Source organism: Danio rerio, chromosome 9 (genome assembly GCF_049306965.1).
Source record: "Danio rerio strain Tuebingen ecotype United States chromosome 9, GRCz12tu, whole genome shotgun sequence".
Classification (NCBI taxonomy): Eukaryota; Metazoa; Chordata; class Actinopteri; order Cypriniformes; family Danionidae; genus Danio; species Danio rerio.
This window is the reverse complement of record NC_133184.1, coordinates 42,884,898-42,907,623: the sequence shown is the minus strand read 5'-3', so window position 1 is coordinate 42,907,623 and position 22,726 is coordinate 42,884,898. Positions and strand designations below refer to the sequence as shown.

General features: G+C 33.4%; 1 protein-coding gene and 1 long non-coding RNA gene across 6 annotated transcripts in view; one reads left to right on the top strand and one right to left on the bottom strand.

The window, feature by feature from the left end:
• The window catches only part of stat4 (signal transducer and activator of transcription 4), a 50,374-nt gene extending 28,682 nt beyond the window's left edge, over positions 1 to 21,692 (bottom strand). For 3 of the 5 annotated variants that reach the window (XM_005167880.6, XM_005167881.6, XM_021478624.3), the window contains exons 1-4: positions 21,387 to 21,692; positions 17,867 to 18,001; positions 16,297 to 16,432; positions 11,771 to 11,869 (exon numbers count right to left, since the gene is read on the bottom strand). In XM_005167880.6, coding sequence (XP_005167937.1) covers positions 11,771 to 11,869; positions 16,297 to 16,432; positions 17,867 to 17,994 — 363 coding nt within the window. In that variant the 5' untranslated portion in view covers positions 17,995 to 18,001; positions 21,387 to 21,692. 5 annotated transcript variants of the gene reach the window in all.
• Positions 5,442 to 7,493, top strand: LOC137496498 (uncharacterized). The gene is made up of 3 exons (XR_011016904.2): positions 5,442 to 5,622; positions 6,221 to 6,268; positions 7,131 to 7,493. It is a non-coding gene; the product is annotated as an uncharacterized lncRNA (long non-coding RNA).
• Positions 21,693 to 22,726: the final 1,034 nt, after the last annotated feature.

Sequence of the window (22,726 nt, the reverse complement as noted above, 5' to 3'; positions counted from 1 at the left end):
TTTATTTGTTTTATACCAAAAAAATTTAATTTGCTTCCTCTTTACTTAAAATATATCAGTTTTTATATAACTGTATATTTTGAATAAAACTAATGCAATTTATTTGAGTAGATTTTTTTACGTGGTTATTGTGTAGAATAAATGTTATAAAAGTGAGTTGACACAGACAATTTATTAGAGCAGCTGTCGATGTGGGCAGGTGTTCATAAAACGGGATTTTAATAGTTTGGCGTGACTCGAATGGCGGCATCAAGTGGAGGAGGAGCAGTGCAGGCGGTTGGCAACGACTGGATTGAGAATGGTCAGGAGTGGGGAGACGGAAATGACGGATCAGGAAATGAAGTAGAGGAGATGGAGGGTAGCGAGAGTTGCGAACCGTGGACAAACTGTAGAGGTAAAAAGCGGAAAAAAAGAAAAAACAAACTAGATAGTGACGAAGAAATGAGATCCAAAGTAAAGGAAGGAAATGAAGAGTATAATGTGTTTGTTAGACTAGTACAGGAAGGGGCGACATTTGAGGATTGGAGTCCTATACAACTAACGAAAGCTCTGTATAAGGAGATTGGGGAGGTAAGATGTGCTAAAAAATTAAGGAATGGATGCTTATTGGTGTCATGTAAAGATGAGGCTCAACAAAAGAAAGCAATCAAAGTAAATAAAATAAATGGTAAAAAAGTGAAATGCTCTGAGGTCTATGACAGAAAACTTATAAGAGGAGTAATCACAGGCATACCGGTAAGTGAGTCATTAAACAACGTGATTGAAGGAATAACGAATGCTAAAATAAAAGAAGCTAAACGCTTAAAAACAAGATGGAACGGAGCCATATGTGACAGTCTTTCAATAATGCTGACATTTGATGAAACAAAACTACCTGACAAAGTCTTCATAGGATACATGAGCTATGAAGTGAAAATGTACATACCACCGCCTGTTAGGTGTTACAAATGCCAAAAATATGGTCATATTGCAGCGATCTGTAAAGGGAAAATGAGATGTAGCAAATGTAGTGGAGAACATGAGTATGGACAATGTGATAAGGAAGCAAAACTCAAATGTTGCAACTGTGGTGGAGAACATAGTTCAGCATACAGAGGGTGTGAGGTAAATAAAAGAATGCAAGAGATACAGAGAATAAAAGTCACTCAAGGTATATCTTATGCAGAAGCAACAAAGAAAGTTAGGCCTACAAGGGAACAGATGGGTCAGATGCCGACAATGAGAGAAGAAAGGAAAGACATGATTAAGTGTAAAAAATGTGATAAAATAAAGGAAGAAACACTGATTGTGGATAAAAATGAATTTGTTCTCTTTATGGCAGAGGTGATAAATTGCTCAGCACAGACAACAAGTCGGACGGAAAGGATTAAAATAATAGTTAAAGCCGCGGAAAAATACATGGGTATTAAAGGAATCCCTTGGGAATCAGTGAGAAACACGTTAAATGAAGAAGTTCAGCAACAACAGTCACAAGCATGGGGTGGAGTTGCATAATGGTAATATTTATACTGCAGTGGAATGCGAGGAGTTTAATATCTAATGGTCAGGAATTTAAGAAATATATAGATGATTTAAATGAAAAACCTGATATAGTGTGTGTACAAGAATCATGGTTAATATCAAGACTAGAATTTAATATTAAAGGCTATAATGCAGTAAGAATGGATAGGAAAATAGGTAAAGGTGGGGGAATTATTACATTTATAAAAAAAGGTATCCAATATAGAGAAGTAAAGAGAGGGAATGAACTAGAATATGTTATTGTGGAGGTATGGTCAAGTGAAGGTAATATTAAAATAATAAATTTTTATAACCCATGTAGATTGTTAGAGAGGGAACAGTTAGAAGAGATATGGGAGGGTATTAATGGAAAAATTATCTGGTGTGGAGATTTTAATGCACACAGTACATTATGGGGTAACAGAAATGATAATAATGGGAGAGTAATTGAAGAATTTATTGAAGAAGAAGAGCTAGTGTGCATTAATGACGGGACAGGAACTAGATTGAATACAGCAAGAGGCACAGAATCAGCAATAGATATTACAATAGTTACAAAAGATATTGCAGATAGGTGTGAATGGGAGGTATTAAGAGGTAACACAGTTGGAAGTGACCACTACCCAATCAAAACTCAAGTAGGAATAGAATGCGCAAAAGAAATTGAAGTGAGAGAGGAGAAATGGATTTTAGAAAGAGCAGATTGGGATAAATTTAGGGAAATCAGTGAAGATTTGTTGCAAAAGATTGAGGATAACTTAGATGTTGAAAATATGTGTAAAAGAATTAGTGGGGGAATAATTGAGGCAGCAAAAATGGCAATACCTAAATCAAAACCTAAAATAATTAATAAAATTGTTCCATGGTGGACAAAGGAGTGTAGAAAAGCTATAAAGGAGAGAAACAAAGCTTTTAAAAAAATGAAAACGACACACAACTTTCAAAATCTCATGAAATACAAACAAGCACAGGCAATAGTTAGGAAAACGGTTAAAAAATCAAAAAAAGAATATTGGAGACAATTTTGTGAGTCAATTGGTAGAACAACGCCAGTAGAGAGAGTATGGGGAATGATCAAAAAAATGAAAGGAAATGGAAAAGAATATGGATATCCAATGCTGATGGATGGGCAGAGGGTTATTATTAATAATAAAGAGAAAGCAGAAATTATAGCAAGAACATTAATTAAAGTACACAGCACAGACAATTTAAGCCAAGAGGAAAAAAGAGGGAGGGTGGAGACTTATGAAAGATATCAGTTTGATTTAGGGAAAGATGACGGGGATCAGGTACTAAATATAAATTTCTCAGGGACTGAGCTGAGTAGGGCATTAAAGAAATTAGGGAAAACGGCTCCAGGGAGAGATGGAATTTGTTATACTATGTTAGAAAACCTAACTGATAAAGGAAAGGAGGTGCTGTTGAAGTTGTATAACAAGATATGGGAGGTAGGAGTTATTCCAAAAGAATGGAAAAAAGCAGTTATCATTCCCATTAAAAAGCCTGGGAAAGATCCCAAACAGCCAACCAGTTATAGACCAATAGCCCTAACATCGCATATTGGAAAAACGATGGAAAGAATGATTAATGACAGATTAGTGTACTGGGTTGAAACTAAAAGAAAGATAGGAAATTATCAAAGTGGATTTAGGAAAGGTAGAGGGACAATGGATCCAATATTGAGGCTTGAAGATGATATTAAAAAAGCACAGGTTAACAGGGAATCAGTAATAGCGGTGTTTTTAGACATAGAGAAAGCATATGACATGTTGTGGAGAGATGGAGTGTTAATTAAACTTAACCAAATAGGAGTTAAAGGACGCATATTGAGATGGGTTAAAGAATTTTTATCAGAAAGATCCATAACAGTTAAAATAAATGGTACATTTAGTGAATGTTACAGTGTTGAAAATGGCACACCACAAGGGAGTATTATTAGCCCTTTTTTGTTTTCTATAATGTTTGATGGGATCTTTAAGGAGATAGAAAATAATACAGGAGTTGCATTATTTGCTGATGATGGTGCGATTTGGAAAAGAGGGAGAAACATAACATTTATAATGAAGAAAATGCAACAGATATTAAATACAGTGCAGGAATGGACAGTTAAGTGGGGATTTAGAATATCTCAAGAAAAAACTAAAGCCATGTTATTTACCAAAAAGAAAATAAGAGAGGATTTAAAATTGAAATTGGGAGGTAAAGATTTGGAGAATGTTGAATCTTTTAAATATCTGGGAGTGTGGTTTGATAGGAGACTTACATGGAACACACATATTAGTAAAATGGTGGATAAATGTAAAAGAGTGTTAAATGTAATGAGGTGCCTATGTGGTGTAGACTGGGGTGCTAGTAGAGTGGCATTAAAATCAATTTATACAGGGTTGATAAGATCAGTGATCGATTATGGATGTATGGTGTATGGATCAGCTGCTAATACAACATTAAAACAGCTAGATGTAATCCAAAACCAAGCATTAAGAGTATGCTGTGGAGCCATGAAAACCACACCGGTAGCAGCATTACAGGTTGAAATGGGAGAGATGCCTCTACACCTTAGGAGAGATCAGCTGGAGGTAGTATACTGGGCGAACTTGAAAGGCCATAATGAAAATCACATAGCACAGACAGTTCTGATGCAATGCCAAGAACGAGAGAAACGGGGCATTAAAGGGTATGGATGGACAATACAACAAAAAATAAATGATATGGAAATAGATACAATAAAAATTTCGCCCACTATAGTATTTCCAGTAGTTCCCACATGGCTGCTTGATGACTTGGAAGTTGATTTTGAAATAATGAAAGAAAAACAAGAAAATGAGATTGACAGCAAACAAGTGGAAAATTATATAAGAGAAAAATACAGTGAAACAACTGAAATATACACAGATGCATCAAGAATTGGACAAAGGGTAGGAGTGTCATTCAGTATTCCAAAGTTAAAAATTGAAGTTACAAAAAGAATTAATAATAATTTAGCAGTTTATACAGCAGAATTGGTAGCGATATGGTTGGCTCTAAAGTGGGTAGAGGACAATAAACCAATTAAAGCAGTCATTGCGTCTGATTCAAGTTCAGCACTCATAAGTATTAAAAATGTAGTATCAGAATCACGGCAGGACATAATATATGAAATAGTACAGTTGGGAAATAATATCATTAAATCAGGAGTTATCATTTCATTATTGTGGGTACCAGCGCACATAGGGGTTAGTGGAAATGAGATGGCAGACAAGTTGGCTAAACAAGCAGCACAGCAAACTATGATAGACATGGACATCAAATACAGCAAGTCAGAAATCAAAAGTATAGTTAAAACCAAAATATTAGGAAAATGGCAACATATATGGAATAATGGGAGTACAGGACGTCAATATTACACCATACAGAACATAGTTGGGAAAGGTAGGGAAACAAGGAAAAACAAAAAGGAAGAAGACAAGTTCTCAAGAATGAGATTTAATCACACATCACTCAATAGCACACTACATATGATCAACAAACATGCAGATGGGATGTGTGAATGTAACAACCAGGAAACTGTAGAACATGTATTAATGCACTGCCCAATATATCAGACAGAAAGAAATATATTATTCACACAGTTACAGGAAAAACAAGTGGAACCTAACATAAAGAACATACTAAAGTTGAGCACGGGTGATGTATGTTTTAGATATGTTTATAACTATTTGAAAGACACAGGGTTGATTAATAGAATTTAGTATTTAGATGAAAAGTTATCTATATCATATAGAGGTATTATAGAGAAAGAAATATCAAAGTTTGGGACATTTAGTAATTTATTTATATGTATAGGAAAAAGAAATAAAAATTTGATTTTAAATTTTTTTTTTTTGGGTTTTTTTTTTTTTTTTGTGATTTTTATGGTTGGGCTTTGTTTAACTATAAAACATGGTTTAGTTAACTCCGGATCCACACTCCAATCCAGATGGTGGCGGTAATGCACCAAAAGCTGGTTGCCAACCGCCATAAAACACACAAGAAGAAGAAGAAGTTTGGCGTGACTCCTTTTTCATTGCCCGGGATTTAGCAGGCAGACGCAGCTTCTGCAATGGTCGACATTAACTGCTCCCAGCAGCGGATCTGATTAACACGGTAAGTTGCAAATTTAGCCGAATGATAATTGTAAAGTCATGCAAAACTGCTGTCTTCGCTAGGCAGGTGAGGTTTTAGCTTTGTAAATTGTACTGTAGCCTCAGGTATGTTAACAGTTAGATTGCTCTCACATGGAAAGCTAAGTTGGCTAACGCTAACCAACGCTAGTTTATGCTAATGATTAAAAGTGATATTATTGAGAAAAAATAGTGAAAGTAGTTTTAAAACACTTAGTAGGTATAACTAACGTTGCAGAACCGATTAACAAGGTCACTGGTGGGCGGTCGGGGTGTGGGGGTTCAGTTTGCTAGCGCTAACTTAGCTAAAGTTAGCTCACCTAAGTTATAGCAGCACATTAAGGATGGATATTAAATGCAGAAACGTATGCAACAGTTAAGTAGTTTGTGTTTAACGTAAGAGAAAGTATAACTTAAAGTTTGTGTTTTAGAGATTTAGTCCATAAGTTTTTTTTAATGCTGCAGTGAATAAATTACAGATTTACAATTTATTTTAACTTAAATTACATTTACTACTGATGTTTACAGAACCATTTAAACTGTATGCACCTCATTCTAAAATGCATGTTCTTGGTCTTTAGATACCAAAGTGATTTTGTTACCTGTGGATCTTCAAACTTCACATCCAGGTAAGAAAAACATTAGATACAACTACAGCTATAATTATTTGCAGGCAAGTAAAACATTGGTAAAATTGCAAACAATAGTGGGCTCCATAGAATTAACTTACATTTGATATCTGAAGTGCAACAGTAATTTTTTACTGTTTTTTTACACAGATATTATGTGTGCAACAGTAAAAACAGTATAAAAATATCCTAATGCATGTAGTCTTTCAATATAGCTAACTGATAACACTGAATCACTGAACTGTCATTTGCCAGTGACATTAAATTTGAAGAAAAAGTCAATTAAATGTAGCTTTAGCAAAAATTTAATGTAAACCTTAATGTAATGTGTAAAATGGCAATGTATTTATTTATTTAATAAAATTTGTATTATGACGTGCAAAGTTTGGTGCAAAATGAAGATGACAATTAAATTATAGAATTTGTATTCTATAATTTTCATATAGCCATTTTCAAACAGTTTTAATATCTAAATTAAATACACATTCTTATGCTTTATAAGTTGCCAAAATAAACAAAAAATGTAATACCTAAATTTTAACAATTCTTTGATTGACAGGAAAACACAATGACATGCACTGTTACACTGAGTAAAATGTTTTCTTTAAAATTTGATAACTAAAAACACCTGGAATAATGTAATTACACAACCTCTATAACCTTTTTTTATTTTTTAAATAGAAGTTAGGTAATTTTAACTAAGGTAATTTTTAACTGATAAACTAAGGTGTTTCATCCATGCATCATTCTCACTGGACTTTTGTAACTTCACTTGTAGTTATTTCCTATTCAGTATTTAGCTATTTAATGTTGTTTGGTAGCAACCACCTGAACTCCTGTTTCTTTTTGTCTCTACCAATAGAGTTGTGAGGAATCAGAGGTGCATGCGGCTGCCCACGGGAAAAATTTGCCATCAGCCCAACACAGTTTGGATTATCATAGTCAAATGCATGATGGCTCCTGTTTGGACTTACCGATGTCCTCGACTTCAAGTATCCATCAAAACTGTATACATTTGAGATATATTAGAGACTCTTTGTGGGACTGGACATTATGCATCCTAAATCTTCATCAAAATATGCAAATCTCCTCACTGAGTTGCCTTGGATGATTTCTCAATAGGATCTGGTATTATTAATGTTTTTATTTATGTATTGTGTATGTGTAGCCACATTAATGGCCTATTTTGTAGTCACTATTAAAAGGAACATCGATTGATATTGAATACATGTTATGGTCTTTAATCCATCTTCCCATTCTTATTTAATTGTTATTGACAGGAAAGTCTGTTTATCTGTTTTTACTAGTGTATATTGTGCTTACAATATAGAAACGAAGATTTATTTTCTGAGGTTACAGCCAGAAGTCAATTAAATTAGTTTTAAATGACATATGCATGGTTAATTTTATTTAGATCATTAAGTTCATAATACTTAATTAAAATGAGTACAGTCAACATATAGCAATGTATAAGTAAGTTAAGTTTAACAAAAAAAGTAAGTTTATCTGATTTGAGTAATTTTAGAAATATTAGTTGGCTCAACTTAATTTTATTGCATTTGTTTTAAGCAATGTTTTAGTGTTTAAAATACTTAAAAAAGGCTGGAAGTTGAATCAACCTAAAACGTCCGATGCAACCACTTGCCTCACTTTTTATAAGTTAGATCTAAGTAACATTTTTTACAGTGTGTCCTGCAGCTAAATTATTTTTATTATAGTTTCAGAGTTCTGCTTGAAGTAGGTCAATTTATTTTTATTCTTTTGATGAAGTAGCATTCAATTTTAAGAGCCCTTTAGACCATGCGCTGGACCTTTTCTCCGTTTTCGATGGTAATGTCTTTAAAAAATAATTATTTAGGCCTATTTAATTATTAATTTATTATTTATGTACAATAATTAAGACATAAAATGAAAAAGTAAAATATAATCAACAAAGAAAATATAAATGAAATCTGTAAATGAAAAAGCTTATTTATTACCTGTCTTGGTCCTCACTTTAAAATATTAAAAACTGTACATCTCTCTAAACACTTTTTTAAAAATGTATTTATTTAATTTAATTTATTTATTTATTTTAATTTATCAATTTTATTTTTTTTTATTAATTAATTTATTAATTTGTTTGCTTATTTATTTATTTATATTTATATATTTATTTTTATTAATTTGTTAATTAATTTTTATTTATTTAATTATTAAATTATTTTTATTTATTTGTTTGTTTGTTTATATTTATTATGTATTTAACTTTATTAATTATTTAATTGTTTATTTTATTTTTTATTTATTTTGTTTATTCGTTTATTTATATTGTACTTTCATTTTAGCTGTCTTTATTTTTATTTATTTATTTTTTGTTTCCAAAGTTTGCCTTGTTTAGTTAGTTTTCCTCTTTGCACTTAAAAGTTTACAATGATAATAAAGCTTGTTACCAAGTTTTTAATACTTTATGAAGGAATTAATGCTTTGTTTCATTATTGTATTTTCATTTACAAGTAGCAGAGTATTTACAGCTACTGTAAACAGGCCCGCAGCCAGGGGGGGGTTCGACCAATCCCTAACTGACAAAAGTCCAGAATTTGTATCATACAAAAGCTCATTCGTCCTATTTTGACTGCTAAGCCATCATAAATTGAAAAAAAAAATTCCTATGACAATAACCCATCGAAGAAGGCTTTAAGACCAAGCGGAATCCTGTGTCGGCTGTTGCTGTTGTGTGACTTCCATATTCAGCATCCCAAAATCTGACTAACAGTTGAATGTGCTGGCCAGTTTGTTATTTGCCTAATATATATATATATATATTTTCTTTGTTACACGATAAAATAAATATTATTTTCATATTTCTTTATTTTAAACTTTTAGGAAATGTTTTTGGTACATCAAAACTTGTGGTTTTGATGACCATCTGACAAGCTAATCCAGCAAAAAATTGTGTTTAAAATGTCACTAAAAGGCAGTATTCAACCTTCATAATTAAATAGAAAATGAGGCCAATAACTGCATTAAGGTCTACTTCTGTAGAAAAAAGAACTACCGTTTTGAACAGGCTGGCTAAGGGCCTGGTATATTTCTGTCGTTCACATCCAGTCCCTTTGTGCCCCCTGGTGGCATAGTCGCAATCTGCTTTTACACCAACAAACGTGTTCTTAATCCCAGTGTCCTGCAGCGGCATCACGTTGGCGGTAATGGTCATATTGAACTGTCGCCCTCTGTATGTCGATGGTCACATTCTATTTACTTAAAATCTACATGTCAACTACTGTAACTCACATTACAGTACTACAAGAGTATTAGTAGACTGTTTGGTTAGGGTTGGTATAACACAGGGGTGGCCAACCCTGTTCCTGGAGAGCCACCTTCCTGCAGATATCAGTTGCAACCCATATCAAACACACCTGCCTGTAATTATCACGTGGTGTTCAGGTCCTAATTAATTGGTTCAGGTGTGTTTGATATGGGTAGCAACTGAAATCTGCAGGAAGGTGGCTCTCCAGGAACCGGGTTGGCCACCTCTGGTATAACAAATACTAAGTAATATATATACAGTTGAAGTCAGAATTATTAGCCCCCTTCCTATTTTTTTCTTCTTTTTTAAATATTTTCCAAATGATGTTTAACAGAGCAAGGAAATTTTCACAGTATGTCTAATAATATTTTCTTCTGGAGAAATTCTTTTTTTTTTGTTGTTGTTTTTTAGAATATTAGAATTTTATTAGAATAAAAGTGTCACAATCACCAGCGACCTCCAACCACCAGAGGTCGCTGAAAAACATTATATCTCATTCTAATTACAAATCCGCCAGTTTATGGACTACAACTGCATACATGGGCTGTTTCTCAATATGCGTTCTTCAGCAGTCTTGCATCCTCGTGTTCTCGTGCAACGTCATAATCAGCTGCCTAAGTTCAGTTCCAATACTCAAGACCGCAAATACGGAGGACGCGTGAAACTTCCCGGATGTGTTCTTGATATCGAGGACGCACTAATGCAGACTTGAGCACCGAACTCGCTCTGGAAGTCCCAGAAGTCATTGCGACTGGAGGTGGGAAGCGCTGCATTTTATTTAGATTTATTATTAAAGTTCAGAGATATCACTTATTTACCTCAGGAGTTTCCCTAAATGAAACGGTGAAAGTAAACATTAACATGAATATCTTAATAAAGGAATAAACACATTAAGGGTGTTTGTTTGCTGAAATTCATATTAAAATTTGTTTTATTTATATTGTGCAGAGTATATTGATAACGTTTTTATGCAAAGTATATATTTTGAATAGGGGGAAACAATAAATCGTTGTATGAATGCTGTAATGTTTAAAGAATTTCCATTTAAAACGCATGAAGGTCACGTGACCATCAGGAAGAACGCAGCATCCCATTTCTCAAAGGATGCATTCTCTGCCCTCGCGGTCTCCTGAGTTCGTTCTTCCGAGGACACCTGTCAAGACCGCTCTCCACAAGAACACAAGTCCGTTCTCTGCGTTCTTGGAATTGAGAAACAGCCAATGCACTTCACCCAGGCACACATGCTTTCTCATCTAGACTGATTACACTAGCACCACCTGAGGATTGTCAGAGACTGATTGCACACAGTATTTAAGCAGCACACACACTCATTCAGTTGCAGAGTCTTGTTCACTGTAAGTAACACTACAATGCGTTTCCCAGTCTTGTTATCCTGTGTACCAAGCTTAGCCTTCTTAGCATCCTTGACTTTGTCTGCCGCCTGCCTTTTGACCTTTCGCCTGTTACTGATTACAATTGTGGACAGCCTTCACATACCCGTTTGTACCTGTATTGACCATTGCTTGCCTGACGACAAATAAACCTGCATTGTGGATCTTACCTCAGTTGTATGTGTCACTCCCCGTGGTTACAAAAAGCAGTTTAGGGACAAAACTTTTAGCCCCTTTAAGCTATATTTATTTCAATAATCTACAGAACAAAGCATCGTTATACAATATCTTGCCTAATTACCCTAACCTGCCTAGTTAACCTAAGTTAAGCCTTTAAATGTCGCTTTAAGCTGTATAGAAGTGTCTTGAAAAATATCTAGTCAAATAATATTGACTGTCATCATGGCAAAGATAAAATAAATCAGTTATTAGAGATGAGTTATTAAAACTTTTATGTTTAGAAATGTGCTGAAAAAATCTTTTCTCCGTTAAACAGAAATGGGGCTAATAATTCTGACTTCAACTGTTCTTCCAAAGTTATTTCTAGTAATTAAAATGTCTATTGGTGGAGTATCAAAATAAACTTTAAGCAGATATGAAGCAGACAGTTGATACGTAGTTGCAAAGTTAATTATAGCCAGCAACACAGAAAATAAACTGCTGCCAAAATATTAATACGTTTATTTGTAACACCAAGCAAGGGTGACTACAGTAGTTTGAGCTAAAGGTCAGACCGAGTGCAAAACTCTGAAGCTTGGTTAACAACAGCAGCATGGGGTACTTGTGGTTTTTGCATGTTGTTTGTCGCGTGTTTGGCAGTACCTGTTCCTGCATGCTGGCTGTGGACAAGATGCGTCTTTCTTCTCTCAGGCAGTTACAGATGACTGCAGCCATTTGGAGAGGATTTGCTTTGTATTTCACCTGGGAGAATAGAAGAAATAACATTTACTGGATAATGTGAAAGCAGGAATTGTATCCGCATCCTAACATACACTGGTTAAAATAAATCTAGAGCATTTTAATGCAATTGAGAGGACTTCTGTGGTGGATTCAGGGAGGAAAAAGTAGTAAAATCCCTATACACTGAGGTCTGCTGGTGTTATAAAGAGGTTTACAAGCTAGAAAAGATCTACAGTATCATTTGCCGACTTTCATTTCTAAAAACTGCATGGGTATTAAGGAAACGAAAGACTTTTAAGACCAGCAAAATACACATCATTATACACAAAGTGACCTGTGTATGCATGGAATATATTTAGGTGTCCAATTTAAAAATATTTTACATTTAATAAAATATTTACATTACATTTTAAAATTATATTACTGTTGAAAATATTGTGTGTTATATTGTATATGTATGTATGTATGTTCATTTCATTTTCTTGTCGGCTTAGTCCCTTTATTAATCTGGGGTCGCCACAGCAGAATGAACCACCAAATTATCCAGCAAGTTTTTACGCAGCGGATGCCCTTCCAGCCGCAACCCATCTCTGGGAAACATCCACACATACACACACACTCATACACTACGGACAATTTAGCCTACCCAATTCACCTGTACCGCATGTGTTTGGACTGTGGGGGGAAACCGGAGTACTCGGAGGAAACCCACGCGAACGCAGGGAGAACATGCAAACTCCACACAGAAACGCCAACTGAGCCGAGGATCGAACCAGCGACCTTCTTGCAGTGAGGCAAACGTGCAACCCACTACGTCGCCATGTATATATGCATAAAGAATATTACATATTTATGCATTCAAAGAATTTATCATTCAACCTGCATTAAAATGACATATTTAAAGCAACTTCGGCATTAAAAGCCTTGATCTTGCTGTCACTTGCTTCTGTCAGATGTTCAAAATGCTTTTGTCTCTCTTTTTAGCATCCCCATTAAAATGAAAGCAACCACACTGTTAAGACGGAAATCAAAATTCTAAAGAATTTTAGCTGACGGTAAAAACTCGCTACCATTTACAGGAATCGAGCATCAAGAGGAATGTGGCATTACAAGGAGTGGAATCATTTTGATTGATAACAGTTCATTGTTAAAGTTCTTATGTTTTCATAAGGAGTGATTCATGTTGATTCATCACTGATGTCAGAGACATTTAATCCCATAACACACACACACACACACACACACACAAAAAAAAAAACAATCATAATAAATGTCCAACCTAATAAATCATGGCTAAATACCTCATGCTTCATTTGAAAAAGGAAAAATAGTTTTTATTTTAGGTATATTCATCATATTAATGGCTTTAAATGAGTGCGCTTTCATTTTCCTTGAAGCACCTTGGCTCAAAAAGCTTTTGAGTATTTTAAATGACACATGTGTTATTATGGAAAATAACAATCATCTGTCTCTGAACTCTCCGTCTGCTTTTTAAACATTATTGTGGGTGTTTGCTCTAGGTGCTTTTTTTTCATGCAGTATTCAGACAGATATTTCCAGAAGAAAAAAGTTTTTGCAGTCGTCCTAAATAATTGCAATCTCCCACACACTCTGTCATTTTTTGTGTTTAGGGTTGGCATACAACACCAGCTGCAGACAGCTTTACGTAATTTTTTTAACCGCGTGAAACTCCTGACATTTGATGCATCTGTGAAGGTTTCTAGTAAAGATGCATCTGTAAAAGATTTATGTTTTGAGAAATCCCCACAGCTCCCACTCATGAAATTACAGCAAATAACTGAATGCAGTTGAAAATACATAGAGAGTTCAGCCAGTCAGATTTTATCAGTGAATTTAGGTGTTATGTTCAGGAAGTTTTGGTTTTGGTTTTTATGTTTGGGTTTTAGTTTTTTTTTTGGGTTAACTAGAGTTGGGTATTTACTCCAAAAAAGGATTTAATTACTAATCACATCATTAAAATTGTATTTAAATTACTTTTATTATTACTTTGTATCAAAAGTAACTTAATTACTCCATGAGTAACAATAGAATTTAAATTTGAGTCAAAGAGAAAAACAAATGGAATCACAATTCACATATTGACAAGCAGTGATGTGCTAGTTACTGAAAAACAGTAACTAATTACAGTTACTAGTTACTTCATTCAAAAAGTAACTCATTTACTTTATTGATTAAACATACCAAAATGTAGCGCATTGCTGTTAAAAGTTATTTTTAAGTTACTATTCCAAAGAACATTTTAAATGCTTCCATTAATGCCCTTATTGACCATATTCCTTAACGCGGATGTGCGAACTTCCGATTCAGTTGTCTATGGGAGAAATGACTAGGAATAATAAACCGCAGAAAACAGTCAAACTACTTGCTCTGCAAACAAGTGTGTTCATGACTATACAGACAAAGCAGAATCACATAATACAAAAATATCAGTTTGCAACATCAAGAAGCATAACAAGCTGTTTTTAACATCTAAAAATGAATGGAAGTGAATGAGACTGGAAGTCTCAAGCTAAAAAGATTCAAATGGCTGCACCGCTCGTATGCAACGAATAAGGTGAATAACTTCAGTGCTGCATGGAGAATACACTGTGGATCAGCTTCACAGTTTTAATTCATTTGCATTCTCACAACTAAAACATTACAGACTTAAACAAAATGTAATTTTTAAACAGTCAGACTAGCAGCACAAAAAGGAAAATATCCTAAGGTGATAGACCAGAATAGTCAGAAACAAAAATCAGAAACTACCCACTTCGCCACCACGCTGCTTAATAATATTATATTGTATTTTATTTTACATTACATAATATTTAATCACATAAAAATAGTATTTGTTTGAGTCTCACTACACACAATATGACAGAAAACAATGCTATATATATTTTATAGGTACAATTTATACTTCTAGATATTTATTGGGGGCCCCAGATTTCCAGGGGCCCTAAGCAGCTGCTTACCTCGCTTACTGGTTAAATCCACTCCTGTCCATAGTTCTGCAAAATTTACTTGTATAATAAAAATACAAATAATCTGCTTTTCTAAATTGGTTTATACATAACCGTTCATTTTAAGTACAGTATTTAAGGCAAGCACCTTATTCGTTAATTTATTTTCCTCAGGCTTAGTCCCTTTATTCACCAGCAGAATGAACCAACAACTTATCCAGCATATGTTTTGATGCCCTTCCAGCTGCAACCCAGTACTGGGAAACATCTATACACTCTCATTTTCACACATCTCATAAGATTTAACTGCAATTCACCTATACCGCATTTCTCTGGACTGTGGGGAAATAACCGGAGCACCCAGAGGAAACCCAGAAACGCCAACTGACCCAGTTGGGACTTGAACCAGCGACCTTCTTGCTGTGAGGTGACAGTGCTAACCACTGAGCCACCACGTCGCCCGACAAGCACACTATAAGTAACTGTAATTACATTACCTGAAATTAAAAGTAATCCCGTACTTTACTTTTTTAGTAGAAAGGTAATTTAATTACAGTAATAAGTAACTTGGAAACTAATTACACCCAACAACATTGACATGAACTAACAACAACTTTGTCACTGCAGCTAGCATATCAAAATAGTATGTTTTATGTCAGCCATTGTTTACAGACTGCTCATAAATATGCTTCCTATCTGAATGTGGTAAACTCGGTGGCCTCGGTGCAAACTATTGGTCAGGACTGTTTCCACCCAAGTCAATGAAGTTTAGCAAAAACCACACCTGAGTTCACAAGATCCCACTTACACTACCCCATTCAAAACAGCACGTAAAATTATTCACACTTACTGTACATCACGTATAAATTACAACAGAGAGCTGTTATTAGCTTGTTGACTAGCACTATTAATGTCAGTATTAAAGGGATAGTTCAGCCAAGAATAAAGCGTTTACTAACCCTTTACTTAATTCAAACCTTAATGAGCTTCTTTCTTTTGTTGAACACAAAAGAAGATACTTTGAAAAATGTTGGAAACCTGTAACCATTGATTTAAACAGTATTTGTTTTTTTACTATGGAAGTCAATGGTTACAGGTTTTCAGTTTTCCTCAAAATATCTTGTGGTTAACATGAAGAAAGAAACTTTGGATCCACTTGAGGGAATGTAAATAATGAGTAAATAAAAATTTGGGGGGTGAAATATACCTTTAAATTAATTGTATTATATATAAGTAATCAAATTCATTCAGTTGTGCATTGGTCAGATAAACAGTCACGGGGTCATTCACAAGGACATTATGTGCGCTTTGCTTTCCTCTCACTTCTCTTTGTCAAGTACACAAAGAGCAGGGGTCTAAAAATACACACGGTGGCATCACTATCTGAAACACTGCTTTTGATAGGCAACGCTCATTCAGAGTGCAAATAAAAACAGCTTTCACCGCTCAGTTATGTATAAGATGTGTTAAGGCATATGTTACCTGTATCTGATGAAATATTCTCTTCAGGTTGTGTCTGTGAAGAAAGTTCTGCTCCTGAGAGCACTGTCTCTCCAGCTGAATGAGGAAGTTATTGAAGAGTACAGTAGCCATAGATTCATGGTTTGATGCCGTTTCCCTGAGCCGATAAACACAGAAATGCTTTAGGACGAGGTATTGACTTTTCCATTACACAGTAGTCCTGTAACTGCCTGCTCTACTAAATGGTTGACCATGTTTTGGCTGTTTTAAATAATGGTTTACACTACACAACATTGTTGGTTTACAAAAAATAAAACATCAAACATAATCCTGTTGCATTATTACACTTGATTTTGGTTTATTTGTAAATATAAACAACAAGATAACATGTTAAATGAGAATCGGAAATATTTTAATGCATACCTGAAAAATTAAAGATGATTTAGTGTTCAAACATGATTTTATTTTGAAAATGTTTGTTTAAAATAAATTGGTCTTACACCTAATATTTTCAGATTTTTCATAGTATATGAAAATATATAATGTAATTCATGTATTTTAGCATAAACCAACATATCAACCATTTGGTAGAGGTTAATACTTTAGAAATTATGGGATTGTTGAGAAAAAAAATGCAACTAGCGACATTAGGAGTTAAGAAATGCAATTAGGCATGGGCAGGTATAAGATTCTGCAGTATGATAACTTTGGATAAAAATATCACGGTTTCACGGTATTGTGACTACTGCTTTAAAATGTCTTTTTAAAAAGCTTAACTTTTAAAAAAACCTTTTAACTAAAGCTTATTTCCCCTTTGAACACAATCTATTTTATTTTGAAAAACATTTAAAATATTTTGGTGAGGTAAACAGGTTAAATAATTCAAATAAATTATTGACTTCTGCTGTCTTCGTTACTTTCAAAAACACTGATTTCTTTACAATTTAAAACGGCATCTTTGGATATCTTTTCTGCCGGAGATACTGTTGTAAAAACATAAATAAAGAAATCTTACATACACCATAGGAAAGGTATAGCAGAAAATGTTGGCGGTTTTAAAACCTTGACTTTTCCAAACCGCCGTATACCTTGAAAACGGTTATCATCCCATTCCTAATTGCAATACAAATTTATTTTCTTGGTGGGGCAGTTAAAGGGGGATTTAACTGTAATATGAATGGTATTTCACTGTATGAGAGTTTTGCAGTATTTTTCTGTATCTCAAAGTTGCATTGTAAAAAATATAAGAAAATTATTGCCATTAAAACATTATTTTTAATTTGCTGTTAAACAAAATATTAGAAAATATAACAGTAAAAAAATATGAGAAGCCTGAAGAAGTAAAGATATACTGTAAAATACTGTAAAAACATGTACAGAAAAACAAACGGTACTATAAATATTAATACAGTATTTTTGCTGTAAGTTTGGTTTACAGTAAATTGTTGGCAAACTGTGCCAGTAAGTTACTGTAAATTATACAGACAATTGTTAAAAGTGTGAGATTTGTGTATTTTCTATCATTTTATAGGGCCACAAATTGAAAGTGAGATTTGATAAACGTGCAAATTATGATCAATAAACCACATACCAATCCTGGCTTTCAATCCAGTTAGCCAGCACTTGTCTCAGCTCCATTGGAAAATTGTCATCGTAAAAATAATCCACCTGTTCGAGGAACTTAATATCCAGTTGCTGAACTTGCTTCCACTGACTCATGGTGATGCTGGAAAAGAAACATACTATATTGTAGTCATAACAAAGCAACAGTGCCTTCAGAGAGTCAGTTATGTGATAAGAAATAACCAAACCACTATCATACATGAGCATCATCCACCTTAACCTTCTTGAGGTTACAGTCTTGTTGAGGTTACAATCTTTTTTTAGGTTGACCGTGCAAAATTAAACCGTTCTTTTTGGATGTGTTTGTGAAATGACAGAACTGGCCTACTCTAATAATTCTAAAAGCAAAATAGAGATGATTATTATACAAAACAAATGCAAGTAAAAGTGTCTAATTTATTGTTTTAAATTGTTTTAAAAGTCTTTTTTAAATAAAATATCAAAATACGTGTGAAGTATAAATGGTCCATCATCATTCAGTGTAATATCCCTCTTATATTAAAATACATAAAATTATAAGTGGTCATATGAATTGCATTATTGTCACAATCACCAGCAGCAATCCAGGCTTGTAGATGGCTGGGAGTCATTCGCTTTCCATCAGGACTAGAAATCTGTCACCATATGGACTACAAATCCTGTCATGCACCACACACTTACACCTGTTTCGGTTTGCTGCTGATTGCTGATACACAATGAAGTTGTTCAGAACTGATTACATGGACTTTAAAAGCAGCACAGACACACACACACCAGTTGTTGAGTCTTGTTATACTGTTTTGTGAACATTATAACGCGTTTACTTTGCCTTGCGTTGCTGTTTTTGACGCTTGCTTATTTCTGTTTACATGGCTTGCTGCCAGTACTGACCATTCGCCTGTTTATGGACCACGACTCTGGATTCCCTGCATGTTTTGACCATTGATTGCCTGACCATTCTCATAATAAACCTCCATCACATGACAGTTATATTTTTAATTATTAAATATGTCTTTAAAAAGGGACCTATTATGCCCAATTTTACAAGGTGTAAAAACACTGTAAGTCTATGATGTTTCTAGAGTGTCTATGTGAAGTTTCAGCTCAAAATACCAAACAAGTGATTTTTAACTCTGCCCTTTTTGGTGTCTGATACTTTAAATTCAAATAAAAGTGTGCTCTCAGCCCTCTTTTCGAAATTAACATTAGCAGGTACTGCCCTAAAACTAATGGCGGACGGCTGCTTCTCCCTGTCTACGCTAATGAAGGAGAGATCTAATCACTAATAGGTGGGGCTTTCCTCTGATGACACAAACAATGGGAGTATGTCAATCAAAGTGTTTCTGCAGACTGTTTTTAAGTAAGGGTGATTATGAAAAATATAACTCATTAATTTTTACCATTAGAAACTGGCTATATTCACACACTATTGCCACACAGCAAGTGCTTAAACCCCTTATGAAAGGAATTTTTGCATAACAGATGCCCTTTAACTCATCAAATGATTGTTGTGAGAAATATCCCTGAAAGTAATTTTTGGATTAGAAAGTACTGTTACACTGAAAAGACAATTTAGTTGGTTTAATGGAAATGCATGAATTATTCATGTACTACTTTATATGTCAATATACTTCCAATTGAAATGGTGTTAAAAATGCTGGGATCAGGGACAACTTTAACCAATAAGCAAGGTAAGCAACCCCTTAGGGCCTTAGGAAATCTAAGGGCCCCCAAATAAATACATAGAAGTATAAATTATACATATAAATTATATTTAACATTGTTTTCTATCATATTTTGTATGGTGAGGATCTAAGAATTTTAATTTGTATCCCCCACTCTCAATCTTGGACCAGTCCAGCAGTCAAATCAGTAAAGATATAGTTTTTTTTTTTAAAATGTTAATTTATTACTTTTAGTTGTGAATTCATTTTAAGAAAACAAATCATTTAAAATTTTTTACAAGGTTATACAATATGCTTTACATGTTATTATTATTTTGCATTAAGATAAAATTTAGAAAAGGAGAATGAGTGATACAAGAAAAAAACTGTATATGTATATATATATATATATATATATATATATATATATATATATATATATATATATACATATATATATACATATATATATACATATATATATATATATATATATATATATATATATATATATATATATATATATATATATATATATATATATATATATATATATATATTGTTATTGTGAACAACATTTTACACCTTTAGACTATGTGTTTCTTTTAGTTGTACAGTTTATTATGCTTGGTTTACAACTAATTTACAGTTCAAGAAAGAGTCATCAATATCTGTCAAACTTTACAATAAGGTTTCATTAGTTAATGTTAGATAATGTACTTACTGACTAACATTAACTAATTATGAACTAATTTATTAATCATAGTTCAACATTTACTAATGCTAGAGCTGCGATAAATTATATTATATCAAATCACGATACAATTTTTGTCAATTCTCTATATTGATCTAAGAGCCAATCACACAGCAGAAATGTGCAACAACGGGAATCTGAAAGCTTGTTAACATTAGAGATGCACCGAATTTTCGGCACCGTAAATTTATTTGACAAAAATGTTATGCCATTTAATGGACCCTCTAATTTTTAAGGCTTTAGTCATTTTTGGGGTACTCTCTTAAATCTGGAACTTGGCAATAACAACTTATATTGAAATATATAACGCTATCGATGAATATGGAAAATAATAATCAAGATTACATTTTTGCCATATCGCCCAGCCCTATACATTATTAAAATTGTTAACATTAGTTAATGCACTGAGAGTTATACACATGAATTAACAATGAACAACTTTATTACCAATAACTAACATTGACAAAGATGAAGAAATACCAAATGTATTGTTCATTGTTTGATCATGTTACAAAATACATCAACTAATACAAACTTATTGTAAAGTGTTCCTTTGGAAACTATATCAATGTCGTGAGAGGCTACACTGTAAAAAAAACTTGCCTTAAATTTTTTAAATGAATCAAATTAACCTTATGAATCCATTGAACGTATATCATGTTAAACTGCTTGTGTAATTTAGAAAATTAAGTTGTTATAACTTAGTTTAATAAGTTACTATGACCTTAAAACATATGCTGTAAGGACTAATTGATCATATTTTTTACAGTGTATGTTATTGTTATACAGTCTGAGACACAAAACAATTGTACAACAGTTTACACAGTTGATAAATCAAAATTCTCAGTGCATTATAATAATCATAAATAATTCAAATACTCATGTAAATTATTTCGTTTGTAATTTTAATTAAATTCAAGTTTATCTGTGAGCTTTTCAAAATAATTATTGTTTCAAAACAGCTTTACAAAAGCTAGCCATCACATTATTGCGTTACAATAAAATTCGGAAAAGTTAAGATTATAAGTTAGTAATAAGTTTAATTAGTAAATAATAGCTTTAATAGTAATATAAACCGAAACTAGTGTTACCTGTTGCCCTTTTAAGAGACACTGCCAAGAAGTTCACTCAATGCTCCTGCTTCACCTGTTGTTTTGAAAGCAACTCAACCAGCAGCCACGCTTTTATGCCAGCGGCAGATCCTCAGGAGTTTTGCCCACAGACGACAGACCCAAACCCGGCCGGAGACGCTTCAGATGCTCCTAGAAGTCTAGAGGAGGTTGAACGGTCCCGTTTCCTCTCATGAATGAAGTCCTCGAGGGCATGAATGTCAGATATCTCATCCAGAGATTGAACGCGTAAACAGGTGGGTTCTTCAAGGAAATGTTGAGCACTTCGCGAACACGGAAACGTCGTTGCAGTAAAAAAGCACAAGGGGAAAGTCCCCTGCTTTGACAGCAAGTGTGCTCAAAGGGTATTTTATACAGACTCACATATTCAGAGAGGATTATCCAGTAATATCAAAACTACTCACTATATTACCTAATCTCGGCCATCATTTAGAAATTGACGCTGGTATACGGTGATAAGATTTATACGATTTTAATAACACAATAGCCTGCAGTGTACAGTAACAAATCTGAAGAAATGTTTGATGAATTCATTTTCAAATCAAGACAAATGTGATGCTTAATTTGCATAGTCTCGTCAAGCATTGCTGGGAATTTTATGATTATGACAGACATAGATAGATAGATAGATAGATAGATAGATAGATAGATAGATAGATAGATAGATAGATAGATAGATAGATAGATAGATAGATAGATACTATCTACTATTTATGTTTACATATTTAAATTTGTACTATATATTTCTATTATACTTAAAAAAATTAAATTAAAAGTTTTTATTTTAGTTATCCTGCAGATTTCAACTTAGACAACATTTAAGTCAAAGTACCTCAAAATAGGCTACATCTTGAACAAAACACTTAAATTCTTAAATGAGAAAATATAACTTTAAAACCACATGCATTGCTTAAAAAACATTTACATGATGGTTGTCATATTTACTTCACATTTCAAACAATATTTTACAATAGATATATACACATGCAAAATATATTTTTTCTTCTTTTATCCATAAGTAATCATTACAACAACAACAAAATCCAGATTTTTTAAATTGCTTAGAGTTTTGTTAGGAACACAGTTTAACCAAATAAATTTTAACTAAATTTGTCTGAATTGTTTTTCCATAGCTACATTTTACAAACAAATTTTAACCTTAATTTACCATCTAAATTACATAGTGCATTTTCTTTAAAAACAAAACAATTCATATATTGTATGTCTATATTTAACACAACACAATCTCACGGCAATTCGTAACTTTTTCATTTAGTGGCTAATTCGTACGAATTCGTATG